At 35.1% G+C, this 25,467-nt stretch overlaps 1 protein-coding gene across 1 annotated transcript; it reads right to left on the minus strand.

Moving 5' to 3' along the window:
- Nucleotides 1–1,164: 1,164 nt before the first annotated feature.
- On the minus strand, nt 1,165–10,914 carry LOC120261886 (probable Ufm1-specific protease). The gene is made up of 13 exons (XM_039269893.1): nt 10,614–10,914; nt 9,028–9,378; nt 7,317–7,570; nt 6,799–6,886; nt 6,509–6,684; nt 4,649–4,739; nt 4,369–4,491; nt 4,179–4,226; nt 3,952–4,028; nt 3,303–3,391; nt 2,931–3,042; nt 2,404–2,506; nt 1,165–1,924 (listed from the first exon to the last, which is right to left on the minus strand). Exons 1-13 carry the CDS (start codon nt 10,804–10,806, stop codon nt 1,695–1,697), a joined length of 1,935 nt encoding a protein of 644 aa, XP_039125827.1. The 5' UTR covers nt 10,807–10,914; the 3' UTR covers nt 1,165–1,694.
- Nucleotides 10,915–25,467: the final 14,553 nt, after the last annotated feature.

Consider the following 25,467-nt stretch of genomic DNA (forward strand, 5'->3'; position numbering starts at 1 on the left):
CTTTGTATTCATTGTGGCCTCGATTATGAAGATACTGATCACCTCTTGGCTTTCTGTCCCAAGGCTCGGTCTATTTGGCATGACATTAGCATTTGGGTTGATCACAATTTTGACTTCCCTAATGGTTTTTTTATGGCTCTTGGATTACCTGTGATAGTCATACTTATTTCATAAATCAAGTATTGCTGCAATAGCTTGGTTCATCTGGAAGCACAGATGTGATATCATCTTTAAAGGTATTGCTCCTCATTTTTCTATCGTCGTGGCGAAAGCTATTGCACATGTCAGAGAGTATTCTATTGCTACTGCCTCGCTGTTGGGTCGTAAACTCCTACTAAACAACTTCTCAAATGCTGATGGTCCCTTCCTTTTTATTTCATCATCCTCTGCGCTACGTGGCGGGGTAAGTGGTTTCGGTTATTTTATTTCTAATCATAACAAAGTTATTATTGCTCTAGGATGTGGACCCATTCCTGCAAACCCCTCCACCATGATTGAGCTTCAAGCCGTCCAGACCGTCCTTAGTAAAGTCTCCAGAAATCAGATGCACCTTCATCATGTTTTCACAGCTAGTCGGGATGTTTTTCAAGCTCTCAACGGCAATACTTAGATTGATGGCTTCCCTGCTCGGGTCATTAACCAGTGGACTTCATCTACAACTCGCTGCTTGACAGAGTGGGGAACCCCCGCCTTCATCTTGTTCCTCCTGATTGGATCAGACCCGCCAACAATTTGGCAGCTCATGGCCGCAACCTTCACTCCATTACTCTGTTTCACCAGGGTAGGGATCATGAGAAGCTTTAATTTTGCTGGTTTCTCTTTTTAGTTTTTAGTTTCTTATTGTTGTATTTGTGTTTTTCTTCGTTTATTTGCTCTTCGGCTTTGCTTGTGGTTTGTAATATTTAAACTATTTGTAGACCTTTTTTTCTTATTAATAAAATAGCTCCCCAAGCTCCCCCTCCAAAAATTTAAAAAAACTCTACTTTCCATCTCTTCATCCGGACTGAACAAACACCAAAAAACAAAGTATGTATTCTATCCCTCTACTTCTCCATGCAAAAGATGGGCACCTCCAAATAACCAAACACTTCCACATTAAATTCAAATCATTAAAAAAAAAATCTAAAATTAAAACTTTAACTACTACAGTTTGAGTAAACCACATGATTAAAAAAAAAAAAATTTAAAAGTTAACTTTCCCAACAATATAGGATCATCACAAAACAGAATAGTTTTCCAAACACTCCAACAAACAATCCTCAACCATTCCGAGATGCTTTCTCTGGGGCCAAGAGCCATGATATGGTGACCAACCCACACATTCCGTTATCTATTAAATTATCTGTTGCTGCTTTGGCAAATCAAATGTTTAAGATTTAGCCAAGAAAAACAGAAATCCGCCGTCTATAATACAAGCATAAGGCAACTATTACCCCATTGCACCAATGCTACATTCTGAAAAATTACTAAAAGGGAACCCCAAGTACTCATAGATCAACTGCCGCGGATATAGATATCTCGCCTGACCCCAGAAATATAATGTAATCAATGATCTTCACCTGGATGAGCCATGCCACAAGAGCCAATAAAGTGAAGAAGGTGACATAACTAAGGGAACAATTCTGGTATGCTGAGTTGTCCCGTTCCACTTGCACTGCATGTTTCATTTTGTCATAATATAAGATTTCTTTTAATCAGACCATGTTTGGTCTTTGAGGAAGCAAAAGGTTATAGAACTTATCGGCCAAGAAGAAGTGCCTGCCCTTGCTGTCAACAGCCTTCTTCCATCCACACCATCCGCCACTAATAATCTTCTTTAGATTATCATTTCCAGTGTAGTGTGGATCAAGAATAAGAAATGCACAATCACCATTTGCTTCATTGAAGTCAACTCCCAATAGGGTATATGCCAAAACACCACCACCTGCATCAGTATAATAAGAAATTAATAATGGCATCAATTATAAATGGGTCTGGCTTCTTTTTCATTTCGCAACTTAGGCGTAAATGTGATACTCCTAAGAAGGTTGATAGTCACACAATTAGTATCAGATAATTATAATTTAATTGGTAATCTGAGTTAAAAAAACGAATGACTAAATCAGTAAATTGTCCATGCCCTAGTGAAACAAAGTTCAGCAAGAAGTTATGTTTTGTGTTGTCAACCTTCAAAGTTAAGGAGACTTTACCCAGAAAAATTGAAGAAAAAAAATCAATAGGAATTTAACACAGAATTTATTAAGCAATGAACTGATCAACTCTAGTCACTAGCTGGGCAACCTCATTTATTTTATTTTTAATTTTAGCTTTTAGTTGCAATCTTCTATGAACTGTGGATTGAATGGAAAGAAACAAAAAGAAATGCATATAACTTGAAACCTTCTCACATTGAAATTTACTAACCAATCATAACAGGGGTTCCTTGAGTCTCAAAATGAATAGCAAGCTCTCTACATTTTTCTGGAAGCTCTGACCCAGACCTCACATTCATGATCTTGCAGGTGATCTGTCCAAACAACAAATTTGGTTTGCCATACCATCAGTAATGCATAACAAAGATGATCTTACACTTATGCTATCAATGATAACCATACTGCCACAATGAAGATGAATGCAACTCAAAACTATCGGAATGTCTGGAATATTTCATTTTCTTATCAGTTTCAAACTCATGGTGCAATGTTAAAAATATCATACAAGGATTAATTACACTAAAGGGTCTACAATACCTTCTATCATTTCCAAATTTATAATGTGGTCTGACATGATAACCAGGTGTAAGTTAGTAAGCCAAATGCATTTCTTTGGCATGCCACATGGTAACAGTTGAACAATAAATGAACACCAAAGATGTGGCCTAAAAAGAATAGTTAACACTGAAAAATAATACTATCAATATCAAGACACTGATTATGAAATAGTACGCTTACACCAAGAAGTTTGTCCAAAACAAAGCTTAATTCAATAGCCCCAATCCATTCACGGGAACCAACAAATGAAGGTTCCTTATCACCAATTTCTACAAGCGCCTGCTGAATTGCTCTACAAATAATGAAACACCAGTTAATTTAGAATATACAAACACAAATACGTCTCAGAAGCATAGTTTAAATATTTTGAGTACGAGAAGTTGAAAATTCTATCAGCATCCTTCTCATAGTGACCTTACGAAAGAGATACTTACAAATAAAAGATTCTAAACTATTAAATTTATGAGAGAACAAATTTGAATATAAATGAAATGAATACAATAAGGACACTTGAATGAAGCATATAAGCTACATGCTTCAAGAAATCCATACCTGTGTGAAGGAACTTCAACAGATGTATAATGCTGTAGTCTAAACCATGATATGATAGTTTGCAGAGAGCGATACGCACATCCCCAGCCCTAGAATTGATTAATAATCAAGCAAGCATTTATTAGGTACAAAATAATAAGTAAAGCAGTCCTATTGCTCAGTATCACATCAAAATGCTTCATAATTTTAGACAAATAGAGTTAACAGTTACATTAATTCGCCATAGTATAGAAGACAAATTGATACATTAACTATGGAAAAAGCGTATGAGGAGCAACAAACTGGGTTTATAATAGCCTCAAAAGACAGATTTAAGTCAACACTAGATAGATGGACAGTTCACAATCCAATCCGTAGCCCAGACATTATCTTCTTCATGTGTGTGTTCTGTGTGGTTTGGTGGAGACCAAGTCATGCAGAATTTAGAAAACAAGCATGGATGAAACTTAAATAAAGACAAGGGCTAATATCGCATATATGTTATGGAAATTAGCAAGCGAGTATTTATCAATAAACAAAAGAACATTGCCCACAAACAAATTGTGCATATCTATTAAGGTACAAATACCAAAGCCTAATAGAATTGCTTCAAACAAGAGCAAACCAAGATAGTAACATCTGTAAACAACAAAGGATGAGTTGTCATTACATTGTCATCGATTCCACCATGTAGATAATGGTAGTACTCATATGATCCATCAATCAAAAAAGTGAAACCTCCAGAAACTGCAATAACGTATCAACATCCCAAAGACATAATAAACAATGAGAGGATTTTAATGAGCATTTAGCAACAGCCCAACAAATTTTGGATAGATTGAAACTCAATAAACCAATTTTTATCAAGTTGAAAAATGTGAAAGCAAAAAGACTAACCCCCACTTCCTGCAATTTCAGTGTGGACATCCCTGAGCAGGAGAGAACCTGCAGCTCCACCCCAAATACACTTAGTCAAGAACACATAATAATAGAAGATAACTGTTATAAATAAATAAATATAAAAAATCCAAACAAAAACAACCTATAACTAGTTGTCACTCTCCTTTGACAAAAGAAAGAGCATTACCAACTTTTTTTAAGTTACCCTCCTCACTTCCATTGATGCCAAAAGTTAATGCATTCACAATGCGCAAGAGAGGACGGTCCAAGGGCAAACCCAACCTGGAATGTAAAGATTTTCTAATGTCACCTGCAAAATAAACATAAAAGTTCAATCACACAATTTTTACATTAATTTCCCTGGCTGATATAAGTTTGGAATCTTCATATTACATCAATTGTTGCAGTTTTTCCTCATATTTTAGTTCATACTTTAATTTCAATTCAGTTAGAAGGTCCTGCATTACCTTGTTTTTCCTCATTCTCCCCATACGTAAGTTCATATAAAGCTGTTATTGGATGTAGGAGCCCAGAGGGAAAGAAGTGATAAGGACGTATCTGTAAACACAACGAATACAATAAAGAAAGAAGCACTTATGCTTTACGATATACTAAATACAAATGAAGTGGCACACAAAGCGGGGAAAAGCTTATGTAATTGACTGCATGAATACAAACATACTAATAAATAGAGTCAAAAGTGCTAACACAAAACCAAAAACAGATTATCATAACCAAAAGTGGCATTTCTAAATATATGTCAATAAAACTGCAAAGAAAAAAACTGATATAACAATTTCTGAAGGACAAACAAATCAATACAAAATAAGCCAGCAGAACAAGACAAAAGAACTTAAAATTGTTGACAGAGGTTACAAGATACAAAAGACGATTCCCTACTCAAGATTTATCCTTCCACTTATTTGTTAAAGAACAACTGAGATGAACCAATTGAAGAAAAAACCGGCATCTACTTTACAGCCAGTATTTATTACCTTTCCTTAAAATCTAATTCTACAAATATATGTATCTTAAACCTTCAAAGGAAGTATATTAATTCATTACAGAAGTCAACCTGATACAAGAAATGGTTCCCAAGAAAGTCTTGAATTACACAGATCCACCTATATTAATATTATGTGTGATCAAATCCAAACATGAAAGCAACTTGCATGTAAACATAAATGGCAGAAGGAAAGGGCAGGATAGAAATTTTAACATATGTTAATAAAGGATTAAAAGCTTTTTGACAATTAGCTACAGTTCAAGATTTATGCATGTGGTAAAAGGTGCATTAAACTTGTCCCGGTAAATGTCAGCTTTCCAACTTATATTTATGTCTAGATGTATGATTATTAGTCAATAAGCAAAATTAGACTTGTCCCCAATTAATGTCAACTTTCCCACTTTACATTTATGCCTAGATGTATGATTAATAGTCAATATGCCAAATCTTTTCCCAAAGATTTAACCTCTATACTCTGTAGTCCAGCCTAATGGGCTAATACACACATGGAAATATAAATCTAAGACAAGATCATGTTGCCAAAATTTGATGTTTTAAATTGTCATGGTCTTAAACTGCCCAAGAGCACACGAAAACACTAAGGTGGTGCTCACTGGGGCTAGAATAAGTTGGAATAAGTTCGAATAAGTGGGGTTAGGGAATTTGATGTTTATATTTTTTTGGAAGGAACTTTTAAAACAAGTTGATCCAAGTTTTCACTAAACTAATAATAATTAAAATAAATAGTTTTAACTAAATTCATAGTGTTCTAATTGATCATTGGTATTTATTAATTTTCAATTACCTTTTAAATATGATGTAATAATTTTATTTATTTATTTATTAATATTGTAGAAAAAATATTCCTATTTCAAGTTATTCCATAAAGGGAGTTTGGTTGGAGGGGTTAAAATAACTCTGTATAAAGTAGGTCATCCGAAGTTATTTTACAATCAAACACACCTGCAAGTAACATAAGGAAAATGGTACAAGAAATGAACAGTCAACAGCTTGAAGTTTGAAAACAATATTTTTTAGCTCAACTCCTCTGAATAGAGAAGAATCTGCCATCAACATGAGATTCTAGTGGAATCCCAAACAAAGAGAAATTCAACTATGTAAGCATACAAAGACAAGTGTGCACGTGCACATGAACACACATATATTGAGGTTGATCCATATTGCCAAAAATAACAATCCAACAGCCTTTTCTAATTTACTACTTACAAGACTAGCATAATTATCTAGAATCATGGTGATACAAGAAAGGCATTACAAATATCTAAGATTTTTAATGTTAAGAGATATAAAGTTATGTTACCTGTGGATGTTGTGAGAGAAGCTTGGGCATAATAGCACTTTTCATAATAAGTAGCTGATCAGTTAAACCAGGTACAAGCAATTTAGAAACAGCTTCAGCCAAAGGAAAGTCTTTTGATGCGTAGCAGAGCACATCTAGCTTGAAACTGATAGACCCAGCTTTAGTTGGTTCTGATACTGTAAAATAGGTATTTATGAGTGATACCAAGTCAGAGCATTGGTTCTGATTTATATAAAATATGTAAAATGAAGGCTGTGAAAAAAATTTTAAATGGCAACCAAATTCGGCACCTGGATAATACTGTGCAGAAGGAGCAGCAGAACTTGCAATTCTCCTTGTTTGCTTGTAGAAAATAGTTACTTGGATTGTATCTGCACTCTAATGAATGCACCAATCAGAAATGTTAAACTATTTAGAACAATTATATACTTACACCAACAGCATGCAAACATTTGTAAATAAATCTGGTATTCTTGAACTAGAAATTCAAAAAAATATTGCAAAAACAGAAAAATGTTAACGTCAAATGAGCAGCAAGTTATGAAATAAACAACATGGAATGTCTCCAATACAATCCCCCCTTTGACAATCTAGCAAACAGATGAAAGAGCAAAACTTAAGAATAGCCCGAGTTAATTTGCTGAATGCTATAATATCTTCACAATATAGTTTAGAATCTAATCAAAATTATTCTCAAGGCTGTAGGACACTAGCAGAGGATTTATACCATAAAAAATAGAAAACCTTGTATATATTTTAAATATTAAAAAGCGAAGTCAACATAGCATTCTTTTAGAGGTAAGCTAACCTCTCCTCCATTGGGCGATGAGATGCAATTGTCTTTTGAGCAGAAGTCAGCACAAATTTGAGATTGCATATTGGACCCTTCAGTGCTTGGCATGCTTTTGGAAAGGTTAAAATCTAGACCCGAACCATGCAATACAACTGAAAGGGGTGATTCCTCAGCAGTTACATTTGGCATTTCAATCAAGTATGCAACATTAGGATCTTTAAATTTAGCAGCAACAGCAGTGATGGAGGACGAAAGTATATCATCCGCATCTGAGCAAAATACAAAGTTTATTAGTTACAAGAAGATACAAACCTCAGAAAAGCATATCATCAAGATTTTTGGTTTATACAAAGTAACTTAAAAGTTTAATCATGATAGTCTTTCAACCGGTGGAAAGCGTCAGCAAAACATATGTTTGTTAAGAATGAAAGACAGAGCCTTAAGTTTTATTGAGGGCAATATACTTAAATAATTGACAATGGAAAATCATATCATGATCATTCTTATGATATAGCATATCCTCTAGAAGATAATTAATATTTACTTGTATAAACTAAAAAGTAAATTCAATTAGTTCCATATATTCCACATATTGAAGTCAGGAATCAATTACAAATTGGTTATGGTACAATTAATGCAGTTCTAGAAAAGTGGAGAAAACTCTAGAGGAGAAGAAGCATCTAGAGACTTGGATAAGAATGTCTAGATATTTTTGTGAAAAATCTAGAATAGTTTTGAGATGGTGGATAGAATAAGTGTACAAAAAAATCTAGTGATCATTTTGTAAAAAATCAGAAAGTTCTAGAGCCTTGTACAACTACTACAAATACCATTTGAATTCTAACATCTGGAAATCAAGACTTGAATGAAGAAACCTTTCTCAAACTAGCCTTCCAACTCCTAAATGTCCACATTCTACACTTTCTATAACTTTAGTCCACACTTCAAACCTTCTACATTTTTTAATTTTACCTTAATCCAAATCTCTTACAACTATACTCTTTTGAATCTTACCTTAATCCAATATTCGTACGCAAGTCCTCATACTAATAGATTTACAAAGTTCATATGAACAAGATTATACAGCACTTCAATTTTAACATGTAAATTTTGTTATAATATGTGCATCACTCTAAACTTGAACTTACGGACTAGAAACAGGGGGAACTTAAAGTTTTATGATTGCATAGCCTAAATATTCTAATTAAAAAAATAAATAAATAGTAAATGGCAGCAAAGGGTTCAAATAACTTTTAAAATAAATTCAGAGAAGAAAAGAACAATGAGAAGAAAGATGCTAAATTATTAATTATGCTACACCATGCAATAACATAATTCAACTGCCTTATTAGCAGGTATGAAACAGGTGGTTCATCTGCTTACACTGAAGTAATTGGTCATCCTATTGTCTCCTGTGTGATTGTGTGTGTGTGCGTGTATGTATGTGTAACATTTCATAATGAAGTAAATGCAATAATCAATTGTTTACATGACAATCCTCAATTTTACTCTAAGATGAAATAACATCTCCATTTCGTATGTAGCGGGACTTCCTTTCTTCTTACATATAAGCACGGTTTCATGTCACCTTAAATAATAATCATATTAATCTACATGTACACAATGGGAAATGTCCCCAAAGCTATTGGATTTCATATCTATTTCACTCGATATTTATAATTCCAGGAAAAAGAAGGGCACAATATCATCTGAATGTTTTACATACCTGACACTCTGCTCACAGGAATGAAGACAGGCATCTTAAATTCCAGCTCACACCTCAAAAGGCAACCAGTGTCCCATATGTAATTTTCTGGACTAGCTTCATATATAATATTGCTCAAAGCTTGAATACTTTTATGCTTTGTGGTTTCAGAGAAGAAAAAGTGAATTTCACCGGACTCCAAATCAGAAGTGGCACCAATCATATCATACTCTTCTTGAGAATTGAAAAGAAAATTTCTCATTTTCAAAGAGGTCGCTATTGCTCTGCTAGAATTTTCCTCTAATTGACCATCAGAGACAATTAACACACCTATGAGATCAAATCCTCTCAACAGTAATGTCTTAAGATCATCTGTTTCAATAAAATACAGAAAAGAATAGTGAGTTACAAGTTTGCAGTTCATAACAATAAAAATTTGGCATGCAAAACAATACTAAGTTTCAATAAAAGCTTCAAATCTTAAGAGTTCGATAAACATATGTATTTGCAATAAAAAATTTGAGAAAATAATAATAAAGAGTGTGTGCATGTGCGTGTGCATGCGTGCTCGTGTTTGTGTGCATGCGCATGACCGGAGGTCCAGAAGTTAATCATTGATCTAAATTCAAGAGCTGACAAGCACAAATATCATTTTCTGCAGAATGCACAGGACAAAGAATAACTAAAACTAGGCAAGTGCGCTGAATCTTAATGATTTTTCTGACAACAAGTTCAAGACCTTTACTTTATACAATCAAAATTGAATAGCTAAAAATCCTAATATCAATTATTTTTAATTGTTTAAATTGATGGATCTCTATAGTTCTCCATTTTGGCATATTTTTTTCCAATGGCCCCACCTGTTTCATACGCATAACAGCATATATATTAACACTGATAATGCAAAGAAGAGATGAGAAAACAGAGAATAGAAAGGTAAGATCATAAAGGACAAAAAGAGCCATATGATCATTGTTTGCCACTGTGTAGAAGCAGTTTGAATTCTCATCTAAAAGCAAAAATAGAACTTGCTCCATGGCACTATCTTGCGAGTTGCAAATTTTGCTAATGAACCAGCTTAGCAGTTTACACTCCCATCTAAAACAAAGATAGAAAATGCTCCATAGCATGGTTCATTAGCAGTTTGCACTCCCATTAAAATAATATATATATATATATAGAAATTGCTCCATAGCATTACCTTGCAAGCTGATAAACTATCTTAGCAGCTTGTACTTCCACATAAAAACAAAAATTGAAAATCCTCCATAGCACCATATTGAGAATTTTGCCAATCTTAACAGCTGGTTTAAATAAAGAACTGACTATAATAAAAGTAGCAACCCAAGGTTCAGTAAAGGATGCAGTTCACTAGGCTCAACAAGACGGATGGGTGCTTTTAAAAATCAGACTTCTCAAATAAAGCAATGCTTAAATTAGGTTTTGCAAGCTGATGTGTCGTTTAAACAGAATCTCCAATAAGCAACGATCAAAGACAACAGCAATGAAAACCAAATTCAATTGAAAGTACAAAATCACAGATTCACAAGCATCCATTGACCGATCCAGAATCCAATTAAAAGATTAAAAGGAAAGAAAAAACGCACCTGCTTCTCGGGAGAAGTCGGGGGACAAGGGATCACCGGGGAGGGAGTGGAGGCATCGGAAAGATGAGATGATGGTGAAACGGGGAAAGAAGAGAGGAGAACCGATCAACCAATAGATGGCAGGATCCCTGCAAAAAACTAGCCTCTTCTTAGGGCACAGGATCCTCAAGGAGGGTCCTCCGTTCTCCGCCATTGAAGAGATCAGAGAGAAAGAGGAACAAAGCCTAAGTGATGGATGCTTGGCTGTCGCCGTTTCGGTCGCTGGCGGGATTTTGAGTCCGTTTGGGGACCGGTAGGACAAGACTTTGGGCCTTAGTAGTTTCTAGTCAATGGGCCCAAACTAGCTCTTAACAATGTTTTGGTGTCCTAGTCCTGACCCGGTTCAGTTCCGGTTTTACAAACATTGGAACAAGGAAAAATTTCTTCTTCAAAGATAGGGATGGGCATGGGACTGGGAGTCCACGCTCCCTGCGGGGATCCACCCCATTTTGAGTGAGGAATTTCCGATTTTCTCCCCGCAGGGGACGGGGGTGAGGGAATAAAATTCCCCGGTCACCGTAGTGGGGCGGGGGCGATCTCCCCGCCCCGCGGAGTCCCCGCTCCGAAATATTATATATATATATATATATAATAATATATTTGTTGAAATAAAAAATAAAAAATAAATATAATATAATACAATGTTTGTTATTAATAATGATTAGTCTCAATTAATACCTAATTTTATGGATTTTTTTGTATAGATTATTGGATTTTTGTAAGAAATGTGTTAAAATAAAAATTTAAAAAAATATATAATATAATATCATGTTTGTTATTAATAAAGATGGGTTTTAATTGGTATCTAAGATTCTAAGTTCATGAATTTAGGCCTTGTTTGGGTTGGCTTCTCAAAAAAATACTTTTTTTACGTTTAGTAGAAGTGCTTCTGGAAAAAGTGCTTTTCTAGAGTAAGTTAAGCATTTTTTAAAATTTTATGTTTGTATTAGATTTTCTGTAAAAATAAGCTAAAAAACAGTTTTTTTCAAAAGCTGCTCATGATTAGCTTATGAAAAAAAGCTGTTTTTCAGCTTTTTTTACAGCTTTTGTTTTTACAGAAAAGCCATTACAAACAACTTTTTTTGAACCCAAAAGTACTTAACTTATAAAAAAGCACTTCTGGGTTTTCCAAAAGCTGATCCAAACAAGCCTTTAAACATTAGATTAGTGGATTTTTTTAAAAAATTATGTTGGGTCACCGGAGCGGGGATCCCCGCCCTCGTGGGACAGGGAGTGGGGGTTTCTTCCTCCCCGATTTTCCAATTGGGGCGGGGACGGGGAATCCCCGCCCGAGATGGGGGAGTGAGTGGGAAGATACTCCCAGTCCTCACTTCACCCCATGCCCATCCCTATTCACATAGATATAAGTAATTCATACAAGGAAAAAAAATAATTAAAATTAACAACAGAACCAAACGCCTCATCGCCTGAAGGATTAAGTGACACAAAAAATAAAAATAAAAATAAACATTAACCCAAAAAAAATAATTTTCCATCTTTCTAATTAAGCTACCAAATCAAACAACAAATCCATAAATCTACTATACAAATCAAATAAAATCAAACAATAACTCAATATCTTATAAATAGCTGGATTTCACCCTCCCAAAGAAGAAAGAGATTGAGAAACCTAGGATGTAGACGAAGCTAGTAATAAGAACATCAAAAAACCAAAGAGCGAACTAACACGATCAACGTACAAAAAGGATCCCATAAACCCTAGCCCTCTAGTTACCGACTCACTGCGAAGCTCTTCCCTTGACTAGTTGGATCCGTTCATTCTCATCTCTCACTAGTATGCATCTCTCTGGATTTCAAGTCTAAAGTCGCAATGGTTTCTTTACCCTATGGATAAAAAAATAAAGGCAATTACAAAGCTCTAAGCACATGTGACCATGCAATGGTTTGTTGGATAACACATTGATATTACTTTTTTAATCTTTTAAGTTGTTTAAATATTTGGCTATTAACTACTAAAGCAAAACACATTGATTGGAGTTTACTAACTCTACTATGACATAAAGGGGCAATCGGTTGCAAGGCTTGGAATAGGAATGACCCCTCAATGGGTCTGACCCCTTTGTACATGAGAGTGAGAGAGGCATAAGTAAGGAAAAAAGGTTTGTGTCAGGGGTAATCACATTGACCCCCAATTTTGGGGATTGCTTATTCCCAATTGGTAAAAAGATGGTTTTACTCTTGAACAAAAGCAATACCACATTTTGTGAGAGAACAAGGGCTTCTCAACACTTCATTGTTGTGGCCACCTTGGAAGTTCAAGGAGCTCCAACACTCATTAATCCAGTGAGTTTGGCCCTTTATCAAACGATCTATATTTTTTTTTATTTAAACATGTCAGATTTCCTGAAAACCTTGATTTTTTTTCCCTATCTTCATTAGTTTCCAATCTTTCCAACCTCTATGGTGTTTTACTGAGGGATTTGTCTCTAGACTCATTTCCAAGTTTCTTCTTAACCAAACTGGTCTTCCTGGTTGTTAAATCTACCATCAGGGTTATTCCATCATGAGGTTACACATGAAGATTGTTCATGTAATAAATTAATTTTACTGCTTTGGTTTAACTTATACCAAGTTTAACTTAGCAAATATTTAACTATAAAAACAAAAATGCTATATGATATGCAATGCTTTGAAATCTATTTCAAATGATCCATCCAGATGCCATTTAGGTTGAAAACCACTAATTATACTCAAACTAGCTTCAAGTAAAGTTGAACCAATCCAATTTTGAGTCAAACCAACCAAAATTGGGCTCAATTCGCTTGAACCAGGTCAATTCAATTTAATTGAACTGGTTCATCCTCAATTGACTTAAATTAGACTGGTTCAATTTAATTGAACTGGGTTCAAATTGAATTGAGCTGCCCCAATTAACTAAACCAACCTAAGGCTCAGTTATAACTTAGCTTAAAAGAAAAGTAGCATATTAATCTAAACATACCTACTATGCATAGATACGATTTCTCAACACTTTACAAACTTTAGCCAACCATGCAACATATCACCATCATCCCTTACTAATTCAAATCAATAATTAACACACAAAACTCATGTAGAAATTCAAACATAATCAATATATTACTATCAAGTTCCCTTTCAAGAAGTAAATCATGAATTCCTAAAACACATAAATCAAAAACTACTCACAATAAGAATTTCTCTAAGTGTAACCTTAATTTCTCTCTTCTTTAAGTCTCCTTTCCACTTCTATAATCCTGTGAAATCAATAAGAAAGAGGGAAAGCAAATAATAAATAAGAGATCTATGGTTTCTAGAGATAAATTCAATGAAATCAACTTTCACTTGAAAGAAAACCTAAATTTTCTCACCTTAAACTTGCAAATCAAGAAGGGCTAGGGTTTTTTTAAAACTTTATAATCATTTAAGCATATTTGCTAAAACAACCCCGCATACTCACAAAATTAACCTATTATGACATCATTGGAGATTTTAAACCTAATGGCTCTATTCTTTTAAAATCTACACATTCAAACTCGGTTAGTATTCCTCTCCTAAATTAATATTCTTCTTAGCATACAAAATTACTATTTTTCCCATGAAGAATCCTAAAAATTACCAAATTACCCCCCTTAGGTTAGGTCCAACTTGAAAACGAGGCATTGCAGTATAGGTACTAACCTTTTTGTGATGGATTGGGCTCTTTGCATGTGTCATGGTGGTAAGTTTTTAGTTCTTGCTAAAATTTTTCTATTTAGTTGTAAATTCAAACATGATAGAGGTTAGAACTCATGGTTTTTCCCCTCTTGGCTTGATATGAGTTTCCAACAATTTTTTTTTTTTAATTCATGATGCATCCCTGGTTGTTTTCTACTACTTTTTTTTAACTGGAATTAATCAATTCACTGTGTTCCTAATATGGAAGATTCTTAAGATTTATTTTTCCTAGTTTTAATGGCTAATTCTTTATTCTGTATTAATATTAGTAAAACAATCAGCGATCTTGGAGAATGTATCAATCTGATATCAGGAATTTATTTATTTAATTATTTATTTGTAGAATACTAAGGGCCTGTTTGGATAAGCCAGAATTATGGCATAATCTGTACAATATGCCATAATTTAATATTTTCTGATAATTATGCCATATTAGCTGTTTGGGTACTTATTTTAGAGTATAAAATTATGGCATAATATAGGCATTATGGCATAAAAAAATATTCCACTCTTAGTGGAATATTTTTTTATTATGAAAAAGTCTCTCTCTTTTCGATCCGAAAGAAAGCGACCACCAATCCACCGGTGGCTCGCTCGACCTCCGACCAACGGCCTCGGTGACACGCGCGCGATCCACCGGTGGTCCGCAGAAGCTTCCAAGAATCGGGTCACCGACCCAACCACCGGTCCCACGGCCTCCGGGTGACACGCCGGCGATCCACTCGGTGGTTCGCCGGCTAGCCTCCCGATGACACCGGCGATCCACCTATGCTCGGCCGACCTCGATGACCAGCCACGAGTCCACCGGTGGTCTAGTTGCCGATCGGTCGATCTCCGTAATTTTTATTTTGGTAACCAAACACTCATTCTATAGGAATAAAATATGCTATAATTTCTGTAATAATCACTTGCACTTCCTACATAATAAAATTATGCCATATTTTTTTATTTTGCAGCCAAACAGGCCCTAAAACATAATGTATTAATCACATATGCCAAGAGCAATTTTACAGCAGGTCATGGTTCTCTGCTTGATAAGAGTACACTTTTTTAGTTTTATGAGAAAGTTGAGGTCAATATTAAAAGCCCTTGGTAATGGTAGCTTCTTTATAATGGGTTATTATAGTCAATATTATTTTTTATCTGCCATTTCACTCTTATCAATTTGGAGGTTTATTTGGTGCAAATATTTGCATGAGATACTCAATGACTTCTATTGTTCAGTTGGTGTGATACTTGGCTCGTCACTCTCCTTCCCGTTTTCTCTTCCTTGGCCACTAGGAGGGTAAAGGGTTTCCACGGTATTTATTGGGTTGGTTGGGGTCATTTGAGTAATTATCACCCAAGCTCACTCACCAATGTCTTTTCTTGAATATACAAGGGCATTGTTGTCTTTTGCCAAATGCTTATTCACTCTAGTCTTTGTTTCATAAGCATGAGGGTAACTTAGTCATTTCTTGAAGTTCATGGCATTTTGGTTAATATATTGAAGCGTTAGAGGCGGCATGGTCATTTCCCCTTAAAACCTTATCCATTCCTTTAAATTCAAGGTTTCTTAGAGGCTAAGCTTCTCATTTATCTCTTAACTCTTCTCTTCTTCATCCCAATGGTTGACCCTCTATTCTTCTAGCCCAATCTTGTTTGATTTGAAGTTTAGAAGGTAATGATCCTTTCCTTTCATTTGTTTGGATAAGGCATGCATCTTCTATGTTGTGCTTGTGTTTTTAGCTCTTGAAATGGTTATTCACCTCTCATGCTCTTCCTTGGAAACTTGTTCTCAAAATCTTTGTAATTGTTTGGCTATTTGAAGGTTGTTTGAGTTGTGAATCCCTTGTATTGCACCCTTGTATCCATGGAATTAGTATTCTTTTGAATTCCATGAGATTTGATGGCATTTATGTAGAGTTTGGTGGGGAGAAGAAGGGTGTTTAATAGCCCAAAATGATGCCATAGATTTGTTGATTCATATGTCTTTTAGTTGCAATTGTATAGTTGTGAGAACTTGGTGTCTTTCCCTTGGATTGTTGATGAGGTTGGTCTCAGGTACTGTAGTAATCCTGAATTTATTGTAGCACGGGTGAGTTCTCCTTGTTTTCTTGATTTCTTTGGCTTAGAGGGAAGCCTAGAACCTTTGGAATTCTTTGGAAATCCCTGGTCTTAGTTTGAGCTAACCCTTGACCTCGTTGAGATTTGTATTGCGTGCTTAATCTTAGGGGTTTTCTTGGTGTTTCTTTGGCTTACTCTTTTCTTGCTTGTGTGTGGTCATTGTTGGTTAGGTAGTGAGGGTTTGGCTTGAGGCAAGGAATTGGCGCAGAAGTAACACTCTCACAGGCTATACTCGCTTAAGTTGGTGAGTGGGACTAATTAGCATAATTATATTAGAAAAATACTAATAGCTATATATATATATATATATTGTGGCTTTACTAAAGCTTTATTGGTTTATACTTGTTTTGTATCTTGTTGAATGATAGTTATTATTGTTAAAGATCTTGAAGGTATTATTCGGTGTTTAAATATTCATGTTTGACTTGTAATTGAGACCCTTCAAGGAGTTTGTGAGATCGTTGCATTTGTTTTGGAAAAGTATTGTGTTTCAAAGTGGTTGTTTTGTTAAACTTGGGCTTCCTTGTGAAAATCTTTGATTTTATGAAATATAAGTTTGATACTCATTCTTGGGGTTGAAAGGTAAGGACTTCTATGTTATTTCTTGTGCTGAGGTGTGTAAAATGATTTGTGTTAAAAGCTTGAGCTTTGCTTGTGGAAATGACTGAGGTATTGTTGATTGATGGTTATTGTTGGATATTGTACTTTGTGTAAAGTTGTGCTTATTGTTGAGTTTGTATGGTGATACCCTACTGCAGTAGGCGGTCTCCACGGCCAGCCTTTTGAGGTGGCGTGGTAGACTAGACTGATTACTACGAGGGCTAGTTCAGGTGGGAGTGTAGAATCCTAACTGGATATTCATCGGGTAGCCGTTGTCATCATGTGGTGAACCGATAGGTCAACGTCAAGGGCATGAGTACTTTGACGGCTCTAAACCTAGCTGTAGTCACGGTGAATGTTTAGGGAGGTTTCTAGACCACTTTATGCTAGGTAAGTGTTGGGTGTTGTTTTATTTTGGGTTTGAGATTTATTCCCATTGTTTCTCTTGTAGTGTCATCTTGAATTTGTGGTGAGCAGGCAAAGCTAGCTGTTGCTCTTAGGAGGGTTGTCTCCCATAAATTTGATTTGACACTAGTATTATGTTTACTTATTGTAAAACTCTTGTTATTTACTTTGTTATACTTATATTTGGGACAATTTTTATTTACATGTTTATTATGGAAGTTTTGCTTCATGATTGGCTTAATCCTATAATCTGGAACTCTATATTCAGTATTTTCACACTTTGATATTCTAAAACCCTAATTGAGGTATAATGTCTTCTTATTCTATTTTTCATGGTGTATCAGCTATGTGCTATTGTTGTTGTTGCTTCCTTGTGCATTTGTCTACCCCTCTAATTCTATTTATTATTGTTCTTACCGTTGTTGCTACTTCCGTTGTAAATCAGTGTGCTTCTCCACTCTATATCTGTGATAGATGTTGTTGAATTCTAGGTTGGTTGGTCAGCCTTGCGGCATCCTAAGGATTGAGTGGTGGGGTATCCCTCCTCAGGATTGTCGTGGTGGTTGTTGCGTCCCATGGGCCCGGGGGTCGGGGCGTGACAGTTGGTTTCTATACCAGCAAGTCTAAGTTGTGATATTTGCTCTACTATTATATTAGTTCTAAGGTCATATCCATGAGTTGGTTGGATTGGCTGTAAAATAGAAATATATCTGTGTTTTATAGCTCTTATAATATCAATCTTTTAAGGGGGAAAACTGGAGTTCTCTATTCAATATGCTAACTTTTTAATGTGTTTGATTAACATTTGTTAATTTTTAATGAGCAAATCAATTGAGATTGCACTACCACACATTGTATTGAATTTTCACATCACTAGTAGGCAGGGGAAAAAATTTCCGCAAGGTATGTCGTTATATATAGTCAAATAATACTAGCTTTGAAAGTTGTTCCATTGCTTCAAAATATATTTGTTAACTTGATATATGTGTCATTGTTAACTTAGATTTTAATAACATGACCAAGAGTAAAGTACTTTGGCTATATTACACAATGATCATATGCTACCTCTACGTATTAAGGCATCATGATCACTACATGTGCAACGAAGTAGCGTAATGATAGATAAAGAATGATTCAACATGAGATTTCATCATTATCTACTAGACGTTGGAAACAACACAAATACCTCCACCATATAGTTTTTGAAAGTGATATTAAATGCATTAACAAGCTACACATGGATTGGTGTTGTTTCTATAATTTGTACCAATTATTAACTACAACTGGTGGAATACGAGGCATGATAAATGTTAGTGTCCAAGAAATGACAGCAATGTTCTTAAACATTATTGCACTCCATGTGAAGAAGAGTTATTATATTTGACATTCTCCAATCGGGTGAGACTATTAGTTGGTATTTTCATGTTGTGTTAAAGCCAATTATTCTCTGTCACTCAATTTTTGAAGAAACCAGAACCTGTACCTAAAAATTTAAATAACTATAGGTAGAAGTGGTTTAACTAATAACTTAGGATCACACGCTATGATGGTCCTAGATATATTGTAACCAACAATTTATTTCTTATTCAATGAAGAATAGGAAACATATACTTGTGAATGTACCCAAAATTTATCGACCAAGATATAGATCAAGAAATTTTGAAATTACTACTAATGTCCTCATTGTATGCAGTTAAGACATGCAATTTATATATGTCTTGTCTGACTAGGAACGACTTAGCTCATAATGGTGGAGTTCTTAGGGATGCCATAATAAAGCGTAATGGATTAAAGGTTCTAGACGGTTAAAAAAAGTGTTTTCATTGCTTTTCAAATCCTACCACTAAATGGCCTATAAATCATTAGCTAATAAGAAATGTTTGTTTATATACTAGGTTTTTACTACTTAATTGATGCTAGTCATACAAATTACCATGGTTTTCTTGTGCCTTTTCGAGGCCACAATGCATCAACTACTTACTCTTCAAGAATTATTCAACATGAAACACACTAGTGCAAGAAACGTGATTGAGAGGACGACCTTCTAAAAATTTGTTGGAAAATTTTATCTAGTCCAAGTTTTTATAACATAGCCAATCAATGACGTATCATTAAAGCTTATTGTCTACTCCATAACTTTTATTAGAAGAGTGATGCTAGAAGGTCCTGTAGAAGATGATGATGGTGATTGTTTATATAAAAAATTAAAACTAAATACATGTCCTAATTTAAATCAAAATCAAAAATATAAAATATTCAAATCCCAAGATCTGCCAAGAGCACATATCTTGAGGCGATCTAAAATACACAAATCTAAACATCAGCCAAGAGCATATATCTCGAGGTGATCTAAAATATTCAAATCCCAAGATCAACTGAGAGCACAGATCTCGAAGCAATCTAAAATATTTAAATCTCAAGATAAGCCGAGAGCATAGATCTCGAGGCGATCTTAAATATTCAAATCCTAATATCATATGAGAGCACATATCTCAAGGTGATCTAAAATATCCAAATCTCATGATCAGCCAGGGGACAAATATAAAAACCTTCAAATGAGATGAAGAGCTCTAAGATTCATCCTTATGAATGATACATTATATCGCAGGTCATATGATCAACTACTCATGCGATGTCTTTCATATGAAGAAGCAAAAGAATTCATGCATGATGTATATTCTGGGATATGTGGTGCACACCAATCCGGACCCAAGATACGACTTAAGATTAATCACATGGGATATTATTGGCCAACCATGGTCAGAGATTGCATTGAATATGCCAAAAAATGCCATCTATGTCAAATTCATGGGGATTTTATTCATCAACATCCGAATCCTTTGCATCCCACGGTCTCTTCATGGCCTTTTGAGATATGGGGAACAAATGTGATCTGTCACACTGAGCCTCCATCATCTTTAGGGCATCGATTCAGATTGGTTGCAACAAACTATTTCTCTAGATGGGTAGAGGCTATTCCTTTAAGAGAAGTAAAGATTGAGAACATAATAAAATTCTTCAGGGAAAATATCCTATATAGGTTTAGAACTCCAAGATGAATTATCTCAGATAATGACCCCGCTACCAGAAGCTTTAAAATTGGGAGATTTGCACAACATTACAAAATAGACTGGAGGTACACCTTCATCTATAATGCGAGAGCAAATGGGTTGACGGAAGCATTTAACAAAACTCTCTCAAAATTGCCAAAGAAAGCTATGCCTAAAAATAAAAAGGATTGGCATAATAGACTTCTCGAGATTCTATGGGCATATCATACCACGTATAGGACTTCAACACAATGCCCACCATACTCTTTAGTATTTGGAACTGAAGTAGTCCCACCCCTTGAAATTCAAATACCTTCATTAAGGATGGTGTTGTAGAATGAAATATCAAATGAAGATAATTTTTGACTTTGCTTGGATGAGTTAGACTCTTTTGATGAAAAAAGGATAGAAGTATAACAAAATCTTGAAGTTTTCAAAGCAAAGATGTCTCAAGCTTATAATAAGTTGGCTAGATTATGAATATTTACAAAAGGAGAAATCGTTCTTGTCCTCAGAAGATCTATTATCACCAACAAGTGGGCCGGGGGCAAATTCAGAGCAAATTGGGAAGGTCCATATGTTATGGAGATCGTCTACGAAGATGGTGCATACAAACTCATTGATGCTAATGGAGAAAGACCCATACCACCTATAAATGGTCGTTTTCTAAAGAAGTATTATGCATAATGTAAAATATTTGTCTATGACGAAATGCCTGTTCCTTTATAAAAAAAACAAAAGAGATAGACCAGTCATGTACGATTGTATATAATTCTTGAGACAAAACATTGCCTTTTGTGCATGTTTTTCTATGATGAAATGCATGGCATGTTATCTCAAAGTTTCATTTTCATGAATCAAAAACATGTTTGGTCGTGCCGTATATGAAGGTGGCATTTGTTTATAAAAAAAAATTAACACCAAATACATGTCATAATTTAAATCAAAATCAAAATTATAAAATATTCAAATCACAAGATCTGCCGAGAGCACGGACCTCGAGGTGATCTAAAATATACAAATCTGAAGATCAGCCAAGAGCACATATCTCAAGGTGATCTAAAAGATTCAAATCCCAAGATCAGCCGTGAGCATAAATCTCGAAGCGATCTAAAATATTCAAATCTCAAGATCACCTAAGAGCACAGATCTCGAGGAGATCTTAAATATTCAAATCCTAATATCAACCGAAAGCACATATCCAGAGTCGATTTAAAATACTCAAATCCTAGAATCAGCCGAGAGCACATATCTCGAGGTAATCTAAAATACCCAAATCTCAGGATCAACTGAGAACACATATCTCTAGTTGATTTAAAATATTAAAATCCCAAGATAAGTTGAGAACACAAATCTCGAGGCAATCTAAAATACACAAATCCTAAGATCATCCGAGAGCACATATCTAGAGTCGATCTAAAATACTCAAATCCTAGGATCAGCCGAGAACACATATCTCGAGGCAATCTAAAATACCTAAATCTCAGGATTTACCGAGAGCACAGATCTTGAGATGGTCTAAAATACACAAATCCCAAGATCAGCCGAGAGCACATATCTCGAAGTGATCTAAAATATCCAAATCTCAGGTTCAGTCGAGAGCACATATCTCGAGGCGATCTAAAATATTTAAATCCTAGGATTAGCCAAGAGCACATATCTCGAGGTGATCTGAAATATCAAAATCTCAGGATCAGCTGAGAACACAAAGCTCGAGGTGATCTAAAATATTCAAATCCCAGGATCAGCCGAGAACACATATCTCGAGATAATCTAAAATACCCAAATCTCATGATCAACCGAGAACACATATCTCTAGTTGATCTAAAATATTAAAATCCCAAGATCAGTTGAGAACACAAATCTCGAGGCAATCTAAAATACACAAATCCTAAGATCATCCGAGAGCACATATCTAAAGTCGACCTAAAATACTCAAATCCTAGGATCGACCGAGAACACATTTCTCGAGGAAATCTAAAATATCCAAATCTCAGGATTTACCGAGAGCACAGATCTTGAGATGGTCTAAAATACACAAATCCCAAGATCAGCCGAGAGCACATATCTCGAAGTAATCTAAAATATCCAAATCTCAGGTTCTGTCGAGAGCACATATCTTGAGGCGATCTAAAATATTCAAATCCTAGGACTAGCCAAGAGCACATATCTCGAGGTGATCTAAAATATCAAAATCTCAGGATCAGCCGAGAGCACAAAGCTGAGGTGATCTAAAATATTCAAATCCCAGGATCAGCCGCGAACACATAGCTCGAAGAGGTTTAAAATACACAAATCCTGAGATCAACCGAGAACAATATCTCGAAGCGATCTAAAATATTAAAATCCCAAGATTAGCGGAAAGCACTGATCTTGAGCCGATCTAAAATATTCAAATACGAGGATCAGCCAAGAGCACATATCTTCAAGCGATCTAAAATATCATAGATCTTTGAAGCGATCTAAAATACACAAATGTCAAGATTACCTATGAATACAAATCACGAAACAAAATAAAAAAAATAAGATAAAAAGAAAATATACAAAATAATAATAATATAAAAAAAACCAATCAAATCAAATCAAGATAATATATATAGAAAATCAATCAAATCGGGTAAAGGTATTATATATATAAAATAAAATATAATAATAAATAAATAAATAATACGTATATATTAAAAAATATATATAAGATAAGAAATGAATAAATGAAAATAAAAATAAGAATAAAATAAAAAAATATAATATATATATATATATTATATATAAAAAATCCAAATCAAATAGAAAAAGATAATATAAAAAAATCAAAATAAAATCGGAAAAGATAAATAAATAAATTAAAAAAATATAATATATATAATATATAAAATATATAAAATAAATAATAAAAATAAAAAAAACAATAAAAATAATATATATATAATGATAAATTAAAAGGGAACATGGCGGGGATGTGTGGTATGGTCTCCCCATGATCAACACTATCATCTCACGGCTTCACAATCGATACAACCTCCCCCATGTGAAAGCTAGCAGTTAATGAAAACAATTTTAAAAGGGGAAGGTCAGCGAAAATTTGAAGGGAGGACGAAAAGGAAGAAGAAGGAACTAGAGAAAGAATTAGAGAGAAGGAAATTTTGGGAAAAGAAAAGAAGAAGAAGGTGGTCATATTTCTCTCCCTACGTACATATGTATATATACATTAAAAAAAAGGATCATTGTCGTTGCTATTGCCGATTGCCCAATGTTATTGCTGCCTACTGCCATGGCTGCGTATTCCATTATTGCTGATGTCGTTGCCTATTGCCGCCGTCACCACCGGAAAGAGATGAGGACCGACAAAGAAGGTGGTACTAGTTCTCGAAGGTGCCTGAAAGGAATAAGACAATAATGGTTGCTACAAAGAGAGAGAGAGAGAGAGAGAGAGATGACAATGTCGGTGTTCCCCCAGAATTATCTCGATGCTCCTAGCCAACCCATCATCGGATTCTTCATTGGAGGTCCTGAAGATCGTTCATCGCAAGCCCATTGGCAATGTTCATCTAATGGTGTCATTTGATGAGAAGGAGTCGGTCGAACGATAAGAAGTTTTTGGTGTTCACTGAAATGAAGAGGATGCACTCGGAGGTAGACGACAGAGAAGATCCAGTGGGATCGTGAGTCATTCTCTAATCTTTTGAACCGTGCTTCATGGTACAAGATGAAACTCTACTCCCGTCTCAGTTTCCTCTCCAACATGGCTTACGTGATCTCCTAGAACAAGAAGGAAGACCGGAGAAAGAAGGATCGAGAAGAAGAGAAGAAGAAGAAGAAGAAGAAGAAGAAAAAAAGAAAAGGTAAGAGTGACGCTGGATTTCGTTATTCTCTCCATAGACAAAGTCACGAAGACTTCTCAGAAGACAAATGGGCAAGATCTTTGAAGGCGCCTTGAGGTTGGGTTGCAGGAAGAGATTGACAGCCAGATGTTTGATTAGGCTGTGATGAAGCTCTCAACGTTGGATCTTGTGGCGGCAATTGGCTGATCAGCTGCATTGTTCTCTTATTTTGATGCCAGTTACCAAGCTGTCATCATTGTTGAGGACGAGTTTGATATTGTTAGAGAGGACAACATTGGAGGGCCATAAAAAATGAAATCAAGAGCGTTGCATGGAATGCTTTTGGGTCCTTGATTACAACATGTGGTCGGGATAAATATGTTTAAATTTGCTTGGATATGGGAAACACAATCTGTTATGACAACACCATTAACGTATGGGCGGAGGATGGCACTTATGCTTTCACGTGCTGCATGGAGATGTGCCAGGAATCCAAAGCTTGCATGGCTTTTACAAATGAATGGAGACAAGGAAGTCAGGGTCCACAATCCTCTCCTCCTTAAAAGAGTTTGGTCCTCTAAACTCACACCTGATCATGAAAAAAAAAAGCTACCTTTCAAACTAAGGTGGTTAAACAAAATCCAGATTATGGTCATGCTACAAGGACAACGGATGCCCACTAAACAAGAATTGAAGTAGTAGGACATATCTATAAGTTGCCTCTTACAATACTGGCACCAAAAAGAAGTTAAATATCTATCTCTTAGCATTCCTCATTAACTACTAAACCCATGTCCAATAATTGTTCAGTAATAAGTAAGAAATCTATCAAAGAGTTCCATACAAAATTCAAGTATGTAAAAATTTGCTGGGGAATGGTACCACCCCTTAAATTTGACATCATAGTTAGATTTAATCCTCAAACCTGCTATCCCTATTTATATATCATCATCATCATTTTGAAAAGCCCAAGATCCAATTATGCAACTATTAAGCATAATAAGATAACCTCATTGAAATGTTGACCTGAATATAAAATAGAGACCGCTTATTTAAGTGATATCACTGATCGCATCTCATGAACATAGTAGAAATCATCAAAATTATTACTATGGATCAAAACCACACAAGCCCAAA

This window comes from Dioscorea cayenensis, chromosome 5, assembly GCF_009730915.1.
Source record: "Dioscorea cayenensis subsp. rotundata cultivar TDr96_F1 chromosome 5, TDr96_F1_v2_PseudoChromosome.rev07_lg8_w22 25.fasta, whole genome shotgun sequence".
NCBI classification, from domain to species: Eukaryota; Viridiplantae; Streptophyta; class Magnoliopsida; order Dioscoreales; family Dioscoreaceae; genus Dioscorea; species Dioscorea cayenensis.

Bases quoted from the DNA above. Each gene is read 5' to 3' on its own strand.
- LOC120261886 (XM_039269893.1), bottom strand. From the start codon at position 10,806: ATGGCGGAGAACGGAGGACCCTCCTTGAGGATCCTGTGCCCTAAGAAG. The intron at 7,571-9,027 runs GTATGTAAAACA...TATTTTGCTCAG, and splicing joins TCCTGTGAGCAGAGTGTCAG to ATGCGGATGATATACTTTCG. The intron at 6,685-6,798 runs GTGCCGAATTTG...CCTATTTTACAG, and splicing joins TTCTGCACAGTATTATCCAG to TATCAGAACCAACTAAAGCT.